At 43.4% G+C, this 15,808-nt stretch overlaps 1 protein-coding gene across 6 annotated transcripts in view; it reads right to left on the reverse strand.

Moving 5' to 3' along the window:
- Nucleotides 1–9,439: 9,439 nt before the first annotated feature.
- USP33 (ubiquitin specific peptidase 33) overlaps nucleotides 9,440–15,808 on the reverse strand; it is a 64,479-nt gene continuing 58,110 nt past the window's right edge. For 4 of the 6 annotated variants that reach the window (XM_078332272.1, XM_054236435.2, XM_009001520.4 and 1 more), the window contains exons 22-24: nucleotides 15,272–15,374; nucleotides 11,292–11,360; nucleotides 9,440–10,912 (exon numbers count right to left, since the gene is read on the reverse strand). In XM_078332272.1, the coding sequence (XP_078188398.1) occupies nucleotides 10,755–10,912; nucleotides 11,292–11,360; nucleotides 15,272–15,374 (330 nt within the window). In that variant the 3' untranslated portion in view covers nucleotides 9,440–10,754. The remainder of the gene's footprint in view (nucleotides 10,913–11,291; nucleotides 11,361–15,271; nucleotides 15,375–15,808) is intronic. The other 2 variants (XM_078332273.1, XM_009001522.5) reach the window with 1 other exon arrangement.

The following is a 15,808-nucleotide window of genomic DNA, read 5'->3' on the forward strand; positions in this document are numbered from 1 at the left end:
GGTGAAGCGCGCCTGTAATCCCAGCTACTCGGGAGGCTGGGGCAGGAGAATCGCTTGAACCCGGGAGGCAGAGGTTGCAGTGAGCCGAGATCATGCCACTGCACTCCAGCCTAGGCGACAAGGGTGAGACTTTGTCTCAAAAAAAAAAAATTCACATTAAATAGTCTATTACCTTAAACATATAACCTAAAACAACCATCCCCACACATCAAAGATAGCAACCTCAGTAACAGTAGTAATTAAAACCCTACCGATAACTGAGTTAATAGGCACGCACAAAATGATTAAAAACGAGATTTTGTTCTGACCTCACGTGCTGTCAGAGACATAATGAGCCCTCCAAACACTGCCAAAAAGTTACTGAAAATACGAAGTCAGGGTGAGGAGTAAATGACACCCAGAGAAAACAGATGGGAAGTGTTCTATTTCAGGAGACGGGAGACAGGTACTGCAGCAGAAAACGCGACAGAATAGTTAACAGGTCTGGAATACTTTAGAAAATGGCAACAAGGGGAAAAACTGGCAAGAACGTTTCAAAGTTAGAGGAACCGCATCCAATGGAATCATCAGGTCTGCGCGAGCACGGCTCCGGACTTCCAGTGAGTGGGACAGGGTGGAACTATCACTGCGTGGGGAGGACCCGGCTGAGGGGTGCATACGCTTCTGCAGGTGGCTGAGCGCCCGCAGGGGGATGGGGAAGGCAGTATTGCCTCAATGGGGTTCTGTATTCCCTTCAAGACTATGGGAAGCTGATGCAGCACGTATCCCGGCACCAAGAGGCACTCGCCCCGGGCCCCTCCCTAACGACTTGCCTTGTAGAAAGAGTTGCGGGTCCCAGGCCCTCGGAACCCAAGGCTCCGCCATCCAGGACAACTGCTCTGCCAACGAGGTCCCGCGAGAATCGAGAGATCTCGCGATACAAACCCACTCGCATCTCGCGAGCTTCCTCTAACACCAACATGGCGGTACAGAAAAATCAGTATTTCGGAACTTAAAAAGCGCTTCACTGACGAAATAGAGAACGCTTAAAACACAGAGAAAGTAGGAAGTCTTTTCCGCTTTATATGTCTCCTCCTTTCCCCTAGCACAGGAGAAAAGCGGCAAACAATCTTAAAAACCTCGGATTACCACGGTTATACTACACAAACAGCGCATAACGCTACCTCAGCCAGTCTCCCTGTCACGTGGAAAAAGATTTTCGGCGTGCCTGTCACGTGGACCGCTATTGAGCGAGCGCGCGCCCGACGCCCTCCCTAGAGCCCTCCCCGCCCCCCTTTCTCCCGCGCACACGTGCGCGCGCACCCCCGCCCCACGTGGGGGCTTCGCCGTCGCAGCCGTCGCCACCAGCGCACCCCCTCCCGGTACTTGACTCCAAATCCAGGTCCCAAGCCGATCGTTTGCCACCCGCATTGCCACCCCCTTCATTCTCCCTCCCCCATGTCTGGCCCTCACCACGTGCCCCGAGCTCCTGCTCACCTTTCGCGCGGGGTCGAACGCCACGGGCCACTTGGGGAGGCGCCACCGCCGTGGCCGCTCTCCGCCCCCGCCACGGCACTTGCTCCGGTGGCCGCCGCTGCAGGAAGCTCGACAGCGGCGCCGCGGCGCTTCCAGGTGGGTCCCCGCCTCCCGCTCCTGCCACTTCCCGCAGCACCAGCGGCTCCTTCCGGTCCCCTCCTTTCTCCTCCTCGTTGGGACAGGCGGGCGGCGGCGGCGGCGGTTGCTGCTGCTGCTGCTGCAGGCGCGCTCAATACACCGCCTGCTGGTAACCGCGGCCCGTGCAGCGCCCGCAGGTCGGGGGCCGCCGGGGCCCTCCCCGGACCGCTCCTGCCCCTGGGCGAAGGTTGATCATCGGAGGGCGGGTTGCAGTCCATCCCTTGCAACGGTCCAACCTGCCCTAGCAGAGGAAACTCGTCCCCGTAGCTCCGCCGTTGGAAATCGGCTTCATCCGGCCCTTTGTGGCCTCCTGAGAGATTTGTAAACCCCACCTCCCATAGCACTGAGGTCTCAAACCAGGAGAACGTCCATGTGTGTGTATTTATGATGATGCTTCTGCCTCCTCTCGCTCACCTCTGGCTTTCTGGCTGGTACCACAGCACGCAAGCTCCAGCCACTTAAGACCTTTGCGCTTGCTGATCTCTCTGGCAGAACACTTCCTTCAGATTTTTTTTTTTTTTTTTTTTTTTTTTTTTTTTTGAGACGAAGTTTCGCTGTTGTTACCCAGATTGGAGTGCAATGGCACGATCTCGGCCCACCGCAACCTCCGCCTCCTAGGTTCAAGCAATTCTCCTGCCTCAACCTCCTGAGTAGCTGGGATTACAGGCACGCGCCACCATGCCCAGCTAATTTTTGTATTTTTGGTAGAGACGGGGGTTTCACCATGTTGACCAGGATGGTCTCGATTTCTTGACCTCGTGATCCACCCGCCTCGGCCTCCCAAAGTGCTAGGATTATAGGCGTGAGCCACCGCGCCTGGCCATTCAGATTTTTTTTAACTCGTCAATGTTCGATGCGTATTTCAGGTCTCTTTTCAGAGAGCTGCCCAGACCACTCTATCCAAAAAAGTACAGCTACACCATTGCTTTAACCCTTTACCTTCCAGACCTTATTTGTCAGTGTCCTCGCCACCAAGAATGTAAGGTTTTTAAAGACAGGGACTTAGTAAACTATTTTGCTCATTGCTGCATCCCCAGAATTGTGTCTGACACAGAGCAGTGCTCAGTAAGTATCAAAACAGATCTACCAACTATATTGAGCATGGGTAGGAAAATAAAGTCCAACACACATTAATGAAGATAAACAACATCATCATTTATGAGCTTTGGAAAAACTGAGCTAAACCTTCCCTGGCTATAAAGATTATATTCGAAAAATATAAAATCCAGTGGTAGAAGCGTTAACTGGGGCTCTTCTTTGACAGTTGTCTAGTACTGCTTCATTACTTTTGTTTTCCTTTGGAACATCTTTTCAAGCAAGTGGATACATGTTGTACCTTCTTTTATGTTGGCAATAAAAGTTTTTAAATGGTGTTTTGTATTTTAGCTTTGAGTTCAACTCAAAGTAACATCCACTTCAAAAGGGTTACGTGTTTTTATATTGATTAATACATCAAGTATTTATCGAACATACTGGTGTTTCTGGGTGGCAGTATGTCAAAAAAAAGAAAAAAGAAGGGCCGGGCACAGTTGCTCACACCTGTAATCCCACCACTTTGGGAGGCTGAGGCGAGCGGATCACCTGGGGTCAAAAGTTCAAGACCAGCCTGGCCAACATGGCGAAACCTCATCTCTACTAAAAATACAAAAATTACCCAGGTGTGGTGCCACAAGCCTGTAATCCCAGCTACTTGGGAGGCTAAGGCAGGAGAATTGCTTGAACCCAGGAGGTAGAGGTTTCAGTGAGCCAAGTTCACGCCACTGCACTCCAGCCTGGGTGACAGAGCAAGACTCTGTCTCAAAAATAAAAAGGAAAGATAAAATATACTAGTGCCCTATACTAAGACTAGAGATACAAAAATAAACACGTTTCTCTACCTTGCTCTTTCTACTTACAGAGCCCAATTCTATTATAATAACCATACTTTCCATGTTTTTGGTTCCTGTGTGCCAGGCCAAATGCTGTGTACTTTTCTATGTTACCCTATTTTAGGCTTCTGACAGTCCTATGAGATATATACTATTTGTGGTAGGCCTTGCAATGCACTTTTCAGACCCCACTTCAGGAATAAAGAACTGAGCTGCTGCTGCCAAGAGTCCAAGAGTCATACCCATAGCCAGCCATCGGCTGTCAGCCTCTTTCATGCCAGTGTTACTACAGTGTCATAATGTTCCCAGGGAGGCCACATCCAGTGACTGATCAGTGCAGGGATAAAAGGCCCAGCCCTTTCACCTCCATTTGGTACAATTCTGATGGGTTTTCTCATGTCCTGCAGAACAACTTGCAGGATCAGCTGAGGCATTACATCGAGATTTCATTGAAGCTCAATTTCTTCTTCTGCCCATTTCAGCTTTTCTTCCCTCCCAGAAGTGATCCCAAGAGCATTCCTTAAAAAATCTCCTGCACACTAATCATGTAAGAGTGCTTCCTGGGAACCCAACCTGTGACACTATTTGTATTTTTTTATTGGTAAAACAAGTAACTTGCCCATTTGAACTGCAGAAGGTTCTATACAGATACAGTAAAACAAGTAACTTGCCCATTTGAACTAGAGATATAAAAATAAAGTATTGCGAGGGGAGGAGGGATTCTGGGACAGGCTTTTTACAAGAATTGGCATTTAAGTTACAGGATGACTTTGCTAAGTGGAGAAAAAAAGATAATTCTCAGCTGAGGGAACTGCATGAATGAGTATGTGAATGGGAGAGAACTACAAGTAACCCCAAATGGCTGGACTGTAGGTCTTTGGGGTAATCACTACAAGATGAGAAAGCAGTTCATGGATGATAAAGAGGGTAGTCAAGAAAAAACTCTAGGCCTGAGAATAGCCCTTAGCCAAGTGGAAAGGGATAGGAGCCCGAGATCCTCAATTGAGTGGGAAAGAGGAGCTTCATTGCTCCAGGAAAAGGTAACCACTGCCAAACTTACTGGCAAATACCACTCCCTAATGATATATATTTTCCTACATGGCCTTTGTTTTTTGTTTTTTTTTTTTTTTTTGAGACAGGATCTTGCTCTGTCACCCAAGCTGGTGTGCATTGGCACAGTCTAGGCTCACTGCAGCCTCCCATGTCCCATGTCCTGTGTAGCTGAGATACGCACCACCATGCCCAGTTAATTTTTGTATTTTTTTATAGAGATGGGGTTTCTCCATGTTGCCCAGGCTGGTCCCAAAACTCCTGGCCTCAAACTATCCACCCACCTCAGCCTCCCAAAGTGCTGGGATTACAGGCATGAGCCACTGCTCCCCACCCAACAATCTAGATGTTGGCATGGATGTGGTGAAAAGGGAACACTTTTACACTGCTGGTGGAAATGTAAAGTAGTACAACTACTATGGAAAAGAGTATGGAGATTCCTTAAGAAACTAAAAGAACTACAATTCGAGCCAGCAATCCCACTGCTGGGTACCTACCCAAAGGAAAGGAAGTTATTATATGAAAAAGACACATGCACATGCATGTTTATAGCAGCACAATTCACAATTGCAAAGATATGGAACCAACGTAAGTGCCTATTGACCAACAAACGATAAAGAAAAGTATACGGCCTCAGTGGCTCACACCTGTAATCCCAGCATTTTGGAAGCTGAGGTGGATGGATCACCTGAGGTCAGGAGTTTGAGACCAGCCTGGCCAACATGGAGAAACCCCATCTCTACTAAAAATACAGAAATTAGTTGGACATGGTGGCAGGCAACTGTAATCCCAGCTACTCAGGAGCTAAGGCAGGAGAATCACTTGAACCCGGGAGGTAGAGATTGCAGCGAGCCAAAATTGTGCCATTGCACTCCAGCCTGGGCAACAAGAGTGAAACTCTGTCTCAAAAAAAAAAAAAAGAAAAAATGTGGTATATATACACCATGGAATACTACTCAGCCATAAAAAGGAATGAAAAAATGTCTTTTGTAGAAACTTGGATGGAGCTGGTATTCTATGTGAAGTAACACAGGAATGGAAAACCAAATGTCCTATGTTCTCACTTATAGGTAGAAGCTAAGCTATGAGGATACAATAGCTTAAGGATGATATAGGGCCAGGAGCGGTGGCTCAAGCCTGTAATCCCAGCACTTTGGGAGGCCAGGGCGGGTGGATCACGAGGTCAAGAGATTGAGACCATCCTGGTCAACATGGTGAAACCCCGTCTCTACTAAAAATACAAAAAATTAGCTGGGCATGGTGGCATGTGCCTGTAATCCCATCTACTCAGGAGGCTGAAGCAGGAGAATTGCCTGAACACAGGAGGCGGAGATTGCGGTGAGCCAAGATCGCACCATTGCACTCCAGGCTAAGTAACAAGAGCGAAACTCTGTCTCAGAAAAAAAAAAAAAAAAAAGAATGATATAATGGGCTTTGGGAGCTGGGATGTAAGTTTGGGAGGGGCTGAGGGATAAAAGACTACATATCAGGTAAAATGTATACTGTCGGGTTAATAGAACACAAAAATCTCAGAAAAAAATAAAACCACAAACCACCTGTACCCTCAAAACTACTGAAATTTAAATACAAAAAATTATCTTGCTGCTTTTCTCTTCATAGGTTCAGATTAAATATTTTTGACAGGACTCTTACATAGAGAAATGTTGCATCCTTAGAAATTGCACATTTTGGGCCTGGTGCAGTGGCACACGCCTGTAATCCCAACACTTTGGGAGGCTGAGGCAGGCAGATCACTTGAGGTCAGGAGTTTGAGGCCAGCCCAACCAACATGGCAAAACCCTCTCTCTACTAAAAATACAGAAATTAGCCGGGCATGGTGGTGCACACCTATAGTCCCAGCTACCTGGGAGGCTGATGCAGGAGAATCGCCTGAAACTGAGAGGCAGCATTTGCAGAGAGCCAAGATCACGCCACTGCACTCCAGCCTGTGCAACAGAGACTCCATCTCAAAAAAAAAACATTTAAAAAGGAGAAAGAGAATGATGAATTACATCACTGAGTGCCAATTATGTTGTGTATATCATATATAACAATACACATAATTACCATAATCCTATGATTGAGCGTGGCAGGCATGAAGATTGCTGTTCAGACCCCTTCTAGAAAGCACTTGCTGCGCAGCTGAGAGGAATAGGTTGGGTGACAACCTCTGTTAGCTCCATCAGGGTCAAGCTGAGTTTACTCTCTTTTCCAGGTAGCCACTAGTCAGTGACAGAACAAGGCCTACTGACAGTATGCCTGACAGAAATGGGCTAGCCATTTCTGCCCAATACAGGGTTCTGCCAATGGGTAATCTTAGCTCCATATTGCTTTATGGGCCTGGCAGAGAATTTGTCAGGTCTGCAGCATTCTGGTTACTACTCCTGCTCAGTCCTGTTTCTCTCATTTTCTTTCACCTGTGTTATTCCCCAACAAATCATATGCATGCATTAACACCATCTCAGTGTTTGCTTCCTGGAAACTCCAACCTACAACATTCTCATTTAGCAAATAAAGAAATCTGAAGATCAGAGAACTTTAAATATTGTTTCAAATCATAGCTATACATTAATATAGTTACTAGGATTTGAATTTAAAACTGATGTCAGGGCCTCAAAACGAATCACCTTTGTATTATAGTCTTTTTTTTTTTCTTTTTTTTGAGACGGAGTTTTGCTCTTGTTGCCCAGGTTGGAGTGCAGTGGTACGATCTCAGCTCATTGCAACTGTCTCAGTTGAAGCAATTCTCCTGCCTCAGCCTCCCGAGTAACTGGAATTATAGGCACACACCACCACACCCAGCTAATTTTGTATTTTTTAGTAGAGATGGAGTTTCACTATGTTGGTCAGGCTGGTCTTGAGCTCCAGACCTCAAGTGATCCACCCACCTCAGCCTCCCAAAGTGCTGGGATTACAGGCCTGAGTCACTGTGCCTGGCCTATAAATCAATAGACTCTTAACATATATAGGCTCTCACTAGCCTTTGCAATTTTCTTAATTCTCAGCTTAAGTATTTCTCAGAAAATCATCCTTAGACAAACCATTTATTTTATCCCACATCTGTCAACACATAGAACAATCTTTACCTACGAGTCTATGGTATGGCTAGCCCTTTACTTATTATGTATTTTGACAATTATAATGTAAAAAAATTGGCCAGTCATGGTGGTTCATTCCTGTAATCCCAACACTTTGGGAAGCCAAGGCAGGAAGATTGCTTGAGTTCAGGAGATTGAAACCCAGCCTGGGTGACATGGCAAAACCCTGTCTCTACAAAAAATACAAGAATTAGCTGGGTGTGGTGGCATATGCCTGTAGTTCCAGCTACTCAGGATGCTGAGGTAGGAGAATTGCTTGAGCCCAGGAGGTTGAGGCTGCATGTGAGCTGAGCTTGCACCACTGCACTTCATCCAGCCTGAGCGACAGAGTAAGATGCTGTCTCGAAAAAAAAAATTAAAAATATATATATACATATATATGGGCTCTTAGGGACCAGTATCTTTATCTTATTATATATCCCAATAACAGACACTACTGATGTGACTGATACCACGACCAGTTTCAAAGGAATTCATAAGCAAATTACATTATGGTAAATAATTTTCTGACTACCACTCTCAATTCAAAATAAGCTCTTTATTATATGAAGCCACGAGTTGGAGTCCTAGATCTGCCACTTCTTTGCTGTATGACTTTGGGCAAACCACTTAACCTATATCATAGAGTTGTTAAGAGGATTAAATGTAGGAAAGCACTTTAGTAGAGTAACTGAAACATTCTAAGTTTCAATGAATAACAATCATTATTAAAAACAAATCTTTTTTGATTAACCACTAAATATTAGGCATTACACTAAATTCTGGTGATTCACAAAAATTCAGTAACATTCAGTCCTTGAGGAACATCATAGTATAATATTTTACTACATATTTTTAGAAACGTCAAAAAGATCTTAAATGGCTGCTTAATAAAATTCATTTCATTAAACATCAAAACTTTACTACATTGATGATCAGCCTAGGCAATGAAGTGAGACTCTGTCTCGACAAAAAATAAATCCAGGTGTGGTGGTACACACTTAGGTACTCAGGAGGCAGAGGTGGGAGGATTGCTTGATCCCAGGAGATGGAGGCTGCAGTGAGCTATATTCAGTGCCAGGCACTCCAGCCTTGGTGACAGAGTTCGAGAGACCCTGTCAAAAAAAGTAAGTAAAAATCAACTTTACTACACTGAATGATGTGTTTGCATACTTCTGATTAAGAAATAATGAGAGGCTGGGTGCAGTGATTCACACCTATAACCCCAGCTCTTTGGGAGGCCAAGGCGGCTGGATCACTTGAGCCCCGGAGTCTGAGACAAGCCTGAGCAACATGGCAAAACCCCTACTCTGCCAAAAAAAAAAAAAAAAAGACAAAAATTAGCCAGTCTCATAACCCGGTCTCAAAATAAATAAATAAATAAATATTTTTTAAAAACTGGCTGGATACAGTGGTTCATGCCTATAATCCCAACACTTTGGGAAGCCAAGGCAGGTGGATCACCTGAGGTCAGAAGTTAGAAACCAGCCTGACCAACATGACGAAACCCCATCTTTTCTAAAAATGCAAAAATTAGCTGGATGTGATGGCCTATGCCTTTGTAATACAAGCTACTCGGGAGGCCAAGGCAGGAGAATCACTTGAACCTGGGAAGCAGATGTTGCAGTGAGCCAAGATTGTACCACTGCATTCCAGCCTGGCCAAGAGTGAAACTCCATCTCAAAAAACAAGTAATACATAAAATAAAATAGAAATAGCAAGAAGGTATTAATATTTAAAAACTTTATACCTTTTACCTTTAATGTCTATAAAATAAATTCAACCTTCAAGTTTTACATTTTAAAATCATTTTTATTGAGCTAATTTTAACAACATTGCTTTAGCTGGTGACAGCTGCCCCAAACCAAAACAAAGCCATCATGAATGCTATTCAACATCCTCAGTGTAATCCAGTATGTTTTTGTACTTGGAATATAGTTAAACTTTTGACATTACATAATCAAGCAAATAGCAGTGCATACTATATTATTCAAAAAGACTATTTAATAAATCAAGTTACAAGTAGCCTTAGCGTCATCAACAATCTCAGTGACACATTCCACACTTCATGCTCTCAAAATAAAAAGTGCCCTAAAACTAACTCTAGGTTTTGTAGTTGCTGACATTAATACTAACCAAAGTTACAGGAACTGAAGTTTAACATTGTACAATATAAGTAGCAATAAGTTACTGATACCTGCTGACAAATTCCACTCAAAATACATCCTTGATACATTCAAAAAAAGACATTTTATAAATTTTAATAATCTACTATATATGCTGCAGTGCAAAAAAAGTGACACCCTAGTTTCCTGAGCTTTAGGAAATTAACAATTTTCTGACTACTACTTTCAACTTAAAATAGGCTCTTTATTGTATGAAGCCATGACAAAACTATACAATTACATTAGTCTTTTGGAGAACTGAAAGACTGGTCAGAGTTATGGTGATTTAGGGTGATGAAAAAGTTTCCAAAGCAAAGGTGTTTACAACACTACAAAGGATACTATGGAATCCCCATGTAATACAAAGATTAAAGATAACCTACTGATTTTACAATTGTCTCTCCTCTTTCAAAAATGTTACTCTGGGCCAGGTGCTGTGGCTCACGCCAATCCCAGCACTTTGGGAGGCTGAGGTGGGTGGATCACCTGAGGTCAGGAGTTGAGACCAGCCTGCCCAACATGGTGAAACCCTGTCTCTACTAAAATACAAAAATTAGTTGGGCGTGGTGACGGTGCCTATAATCCCAGCTACTCTGGAGGCTGAGGCAGGAGAATCGCCTGAACCCAGGAGGCAGAGGTTGCAGTGAACTGAGATTGCACCACTGCACTCCAGCCTAGGAGACAGAGCAAAACTCTGTCTCTTAAAAAAAAAAAGAATTTACACTGAAAGACTTTATGGTAAGTATTTAGCATTAAATATACCAACCTGTGGTATATTACACATTTTAATATATTCTTCCATAATGCCCACTAAGAAGAAATAAATGGGATAAATGATGAAAAATAAATAAAATAAACACACTGTTAGGAATGTTTTCTCATGTGTACACGTCAGAGGAAGTGAAAATGATTCCTCTTTAGAACTCTCTATATCCTAAAAATTACAAAGACCGAGTTTCTACTTCAATTTTTTCTTCTGCTTGAAGTATATCTGGATCAACATGAACAACCGGAGGTCGTAGGATAACTTCAGGCCCTCCACCATAAATAGACTGCAGAAAATTCCATGTTTCTTCAGAAATCTGGCCAGAATCTGCTCCTTAAAATTGTATAGAAAAAATAATGTTTACAAACCTACATATTCATATTGCAAAAGCTTTCTTAATATACCCCCTACCATGAATCCTCTAGGGATAATTGAGAACTTTTGGAACATGAATCTGCAGACTACCAGCCCATATTGTTATAAGCTGCAACATATGGTTTGTTTTAAAAAGTGAGAGATGCTTTTCCTTAGTTCTTACCAACAGCCCTAAGACCTTTTCTCAGATAAAAAATAGTGGCTGCTTTCCATTATTTGCCCTAATGTATGAATTACATTCTTCAGCTGAGTAAAAAAGTACTATAGATGACTAATGATAACATATTCCTAACAGTGACAAATCATCCACAAGGATGTAAATATTCGTCAAACTTACCTTGCCTAAGCATCACATTACCACATTTAGTGACTGCAATCTTAGTATTGTCAATAGGACCTGGAGGATCTAAAGGAAAAAAGATCGAAATGCATTTTCAAAGAAACGTTAACTTGCATAATTTAGTGCCTGACATCAATTGTGACCTGTAACTATATAATCAGATTGGTTATTTCTTAGCCAAATTATTACAGTTTTTTTTTTTTTTGGACATAGAGTCTCACTCTGTCATCCAGGCTGGAGTGCAGTGGTGTGATATCACCTCACTGCAACCTCCGCCTCTCAGGTTCAAGCAATTCTCCTGCCTCAGCCTCCCAAGTAGCTGGCATTACAGGCATGTGCCACAATGCAGAGCTCATTTTTGTATATTTTTTAGTAGAGATGGGATTTCATCATGTTAGTCAGGCGGTCTTGAACTCCTGACTTCATGATCCACACACCTCAGCCTCCCAAAGTGATGGGAGCCACCGCGCATAGCCTATAGTTAATTCTTATGTCTTCTGAGTGTCTTCCTTTTTAGCTTTTAGTTCACCCAAAACAGAACCAGGAAAGAAGATAAGAGAGGCTCGTTCACAACCATCAGGGTCTAACAGAAATTCTTTCTTTCTTTCTTTCTTTTTTGAGATGGAGTTTTGGTCTTGTTGCCCAGGCTGGAATACAATGGCATGATCTTGGCTCACCACAACCTCTGCCTCCTGGGTTCAAGCGATTCTCCGGCCTCAGCCTCCCGAGTAGCTGGGATTACAGGCATGTGCCACCACACCAGGCTAATTCTGTATTTTTAGTAAAGACAGGGTTTCTCCATGTTGGTCAGGCTGGTCTCAAACTCCTGACCTTGTGATCCACCCACCTCAGCCTCCCAAAGTGCTGAGATTACAAGTGTCAGCCACCAAGCCCAGCCTTTCAGAAATTATTTCTTAACTAACCATTTGGGGGATTACAAGTCAAAATGTAGCACTAATGGCATGAAATAGCAATTTCTTTGTAATTTAAAAGAAATTATGCAGTTTGCTTCAGATTATCAAAGTAACATTAAAAAAAATAAAAGCATTATAAAAAAAATGTTTAAACACATTCTTTTTTAAATTTAAGGCAAAAGTGAAGTACATGTTCATCAAAAGCTTTAAAAGAAACTTAAACTTATAATCAAATGAAAAACCATTAAAAAGTGGGTAAAGAACATGAACAGGTACTTTTCAAAAGAAGACATTTATGTGGCCAACAAACATGAAAAAAAGGTCAACATCACTGATCACCAGAGAAATGCAAATCAAAACCACAATGAGATACCATGTCACCTCAGTCAGAATGGCAATTATTAAAAAGTCAAGAAACAGGCTGGGCCCAGTGGCTAATGCCTGTAATCTCAAACACTTCGGGAGCCCAAGGTATGTGGCTCACTTGAGGTCAGGAGTTTGAGACCAACCTGGCCAACATGGTGAAACCCTGTCTCTACTGAAAATAGAAAAATTAGCCAGGCACGATGGTGGGCGCCTATAATCCCAGCTACTAAAGATGCTGAGGCAGGAGAATTACCTGAACCCAGCAGGAGGTTGCAATGAGCTGAGATCATGCCACACAACTCCAGCCTGTGCAACAAAGTAAGACTCTACCTCAAAAAAAAAAAAAAAAGAGGTCAAGAAACAAGAGATGCTGGCAAGGTTGTGGAAAAATAAGAACACTTTTACACTGCTGGTGGGAATGTAAATTAGTTCAACCATTGTGGAAGTCAGTGTAGTGATTCCTCAAAGACCTAGAACCAGAAATACAATTTGACCCAGCAATCCCATTACTGGGTATATATCCAAAAGAATATAAATCATTCTACCATCTATAACAGACTGAATAAAGAAAATGTGGTAAATATACACCACGGAGTACTATGCAGCCATAAAAAGGAAAGCGATTGTGTCCTATGCAGGGACACGGATGAAGCTGGAAGCCATCCTCGGCAAAGTAATGTGCGAACAGAAAACCAAACACTGCATGTCCTCACTTATAAGTGGGAGCTGTACAATTAGAACACACGGACACAGGGAGGGGAACACACACTGGGGCCTGTTGGCGGGGGCTGGGGGATGAGGGACAGGAGAGCATCAGGAAAAACAGCTAATGCATGCTGGTCTCAATACCTAGGTGATGGGTTGATAGGTACAGCAAACCACCATGGCACACGTTTACTTATGTAACAAATCTGCACATCCTGCACATGTATTCCCGAACTTAAAAAATTTTTTTAAAGCTGTAAAAAGAAGCCAGATATGGGCTGGGCACGGTGGCTCAGGCCTGTAATCCCAGCACTTTGGGAGGCTGAGGCGGGTGGATCACGAGGTTAGAAGTCAAGACCAGCCTGGCCAAGATGGTGAAACCCCATCTCCACAAAAAATACAAAAATTAGCTAGATGTGGTGGTGGGCACCTGTAATTCCAGCTACTCAGGAGACTGAGGCAGAGAACTGCTCGAACCTGGGAGGCAAAGGTTGCAGTCAGCCAAGACTGCGCCACTGCATTCCAATCTGGGTGACAGAACAAGACTCAATCTAAAAAAAAAAAAAAAAAAAAAAGCCATATATGGTAGTGTGCACCTATGGTCCCAGTTAGTCAGGAGGCTGAGGCAGGAGGATCGCTAGAGCCCAGGAGTTCAAGGCTAGCCTGGGCAATAGAGAGAACTCAGTAATTCAGCACTTTGGGAGGCCAAGGTGGTTGAATCGCTTGAGCCCAGGAGATCCTGGAAAACACCGTTAAGACCCTGTCTCTAAAAAATAATTTAAAAAATTAATTTTTAAATTTGCCAACTGTGGTAGTACACGCCTGTGGTCCCAACTACTCAGGAAGTGGAGGCAGGAGGATCGCATGAGCCAAGAGGTCAGGGCTACAGTGAGCCATGATCATGTTGCTATACTTCAACCTGGGTAACAGAGTAAGACTTTGTCTCTATTAATTTAAAATTGAAAAAATACATAAACACAAAAACTTTTTTGTTGTTGTTTTTGAGATGGAGTCTTGCTCTGTCACTCAGACTGGAGTGCAATGGCACGATCTCAGCTCACTACAATCTCTACCTCCCAGGTTGAAGCGATTCTTCTGCCTCAGCCTCCCAAGTAGTTGGGATTACAGGTGCCCACCACTATGCCCAGCTAAGTTTTGTATTATTTCAGTAGAGACAGAGTTTCATCATGTTGGTCAGGCTGGTCTTGAACTCCTGACCTCAGGTGATCCACCTGCCTCAGCCTCCCAAAGTGCTGGGATTATAGGCGTGAGCCACCACGCCAGGCCCACAAAAAAGTTTTAACTATGCACATTGTTGCAGGCTTTTTCACATATCAGAGTATCTTTTTTTTCTTTTTAAAGACAAAGTCTCACTCTGTCACCCAGGCTAGAGTACAGTGACATGATCTTAGCTCACTGCAGCCTCCAGCTCCCAAGTTCAAGCAATTCTCCTGGCTCAGCCTCCCAAGTAGCTGGGATTACAGGCACCTGCCACCATGCCCGGCTAAATTTTTTAGTAGAGACGGGGTTTCACTTTGTTGGCCAGGCTAGTCTTGAACTCCTGACCTCAGGTGATTTGCCAGCCTCAGTCTCCCAAAAGTGCTAGGATTACAGGCATGAGCCACCGTGACCGGCACACAGCAGAGTATCTTATTTTCAAATTATTAAATACTGTCATATAAAGCTACTTTAAAAGTCCACTGTATTGAATAAATCATAATTTAAGCAACTTCTTATTCCTTCTAAAGATTTCTAAAATTTTTTCAATGTAAGATCACAGACTTATTTTTTTCAGTTCTCTTATTCCTGCTATAATTAAATAAGTTTAACAAAATGTAAAACCAACAATATAAACTAGAAAGTAAGCTCCCTAAGGACAGGATCTTTTTCTCTTCTGTTCAATAGTGTAACCCCAAGTACACAGAGATGTTCAAGAAATATTTGTCAAACAAAAAATAATTTACCAAAACAAAATATTTTTCAACCGCTTACCTCCATCTTTACCCTTTACAAAACTTTCCCATTCTCTAAACCACTGCATACTGATGCAATAAAAAGTAGCTGGAGAGTCCTCTTCTTGGAATGCTCTGTTAAGCTACAAGGGGGAAAAAAAACAGTCACCTCATAGCTAAAACTTACTTTGTGGCAAAACAATACAATCAATCCACTTCAGTGTCTGATAACTCAGCAGTCTGGGAGCCTGAGGCAAGGGGATTCCTTGAATCCGGAGATCAAGACTAGCCTAGGCAACATCAGGAGAACAATGTCTCTACAAAAAAAAAAAATTTTTTTTTGAGATAGAGTTTTGCTCTTGCCGCCCAGGCTGGAGTGCAATGGCACGATCTGGGCTCACTGCAACCTCCATCTCCCAAGTTCAAGCGATTCTCCAGCCTCAGCTTCCTGGGTACCTGGAATTACAGGTGCCCGCTATCACACCCAGCTAATTTTTTTATTTTTAGTAGAGGTGAGGTTTCGCCATGTTGGCCAGACTGGTCTCAAACTCCTGACCTCAAGTGACCCACCTACCTC

This window comes from Callithrix jacchus, chromosome 7 (genome assembly GCF_049354715.1).
Source record: "Callithrix jacchus isolate 240 chromosome 7, calJac240_pri, whole genome shotgun sequence".
Lineage (NCBI taxonomy): Eukaryota > Metazoa > Chordata > Mammalia > Primates > Cebidae > Callithrix > Callithrix jacchus.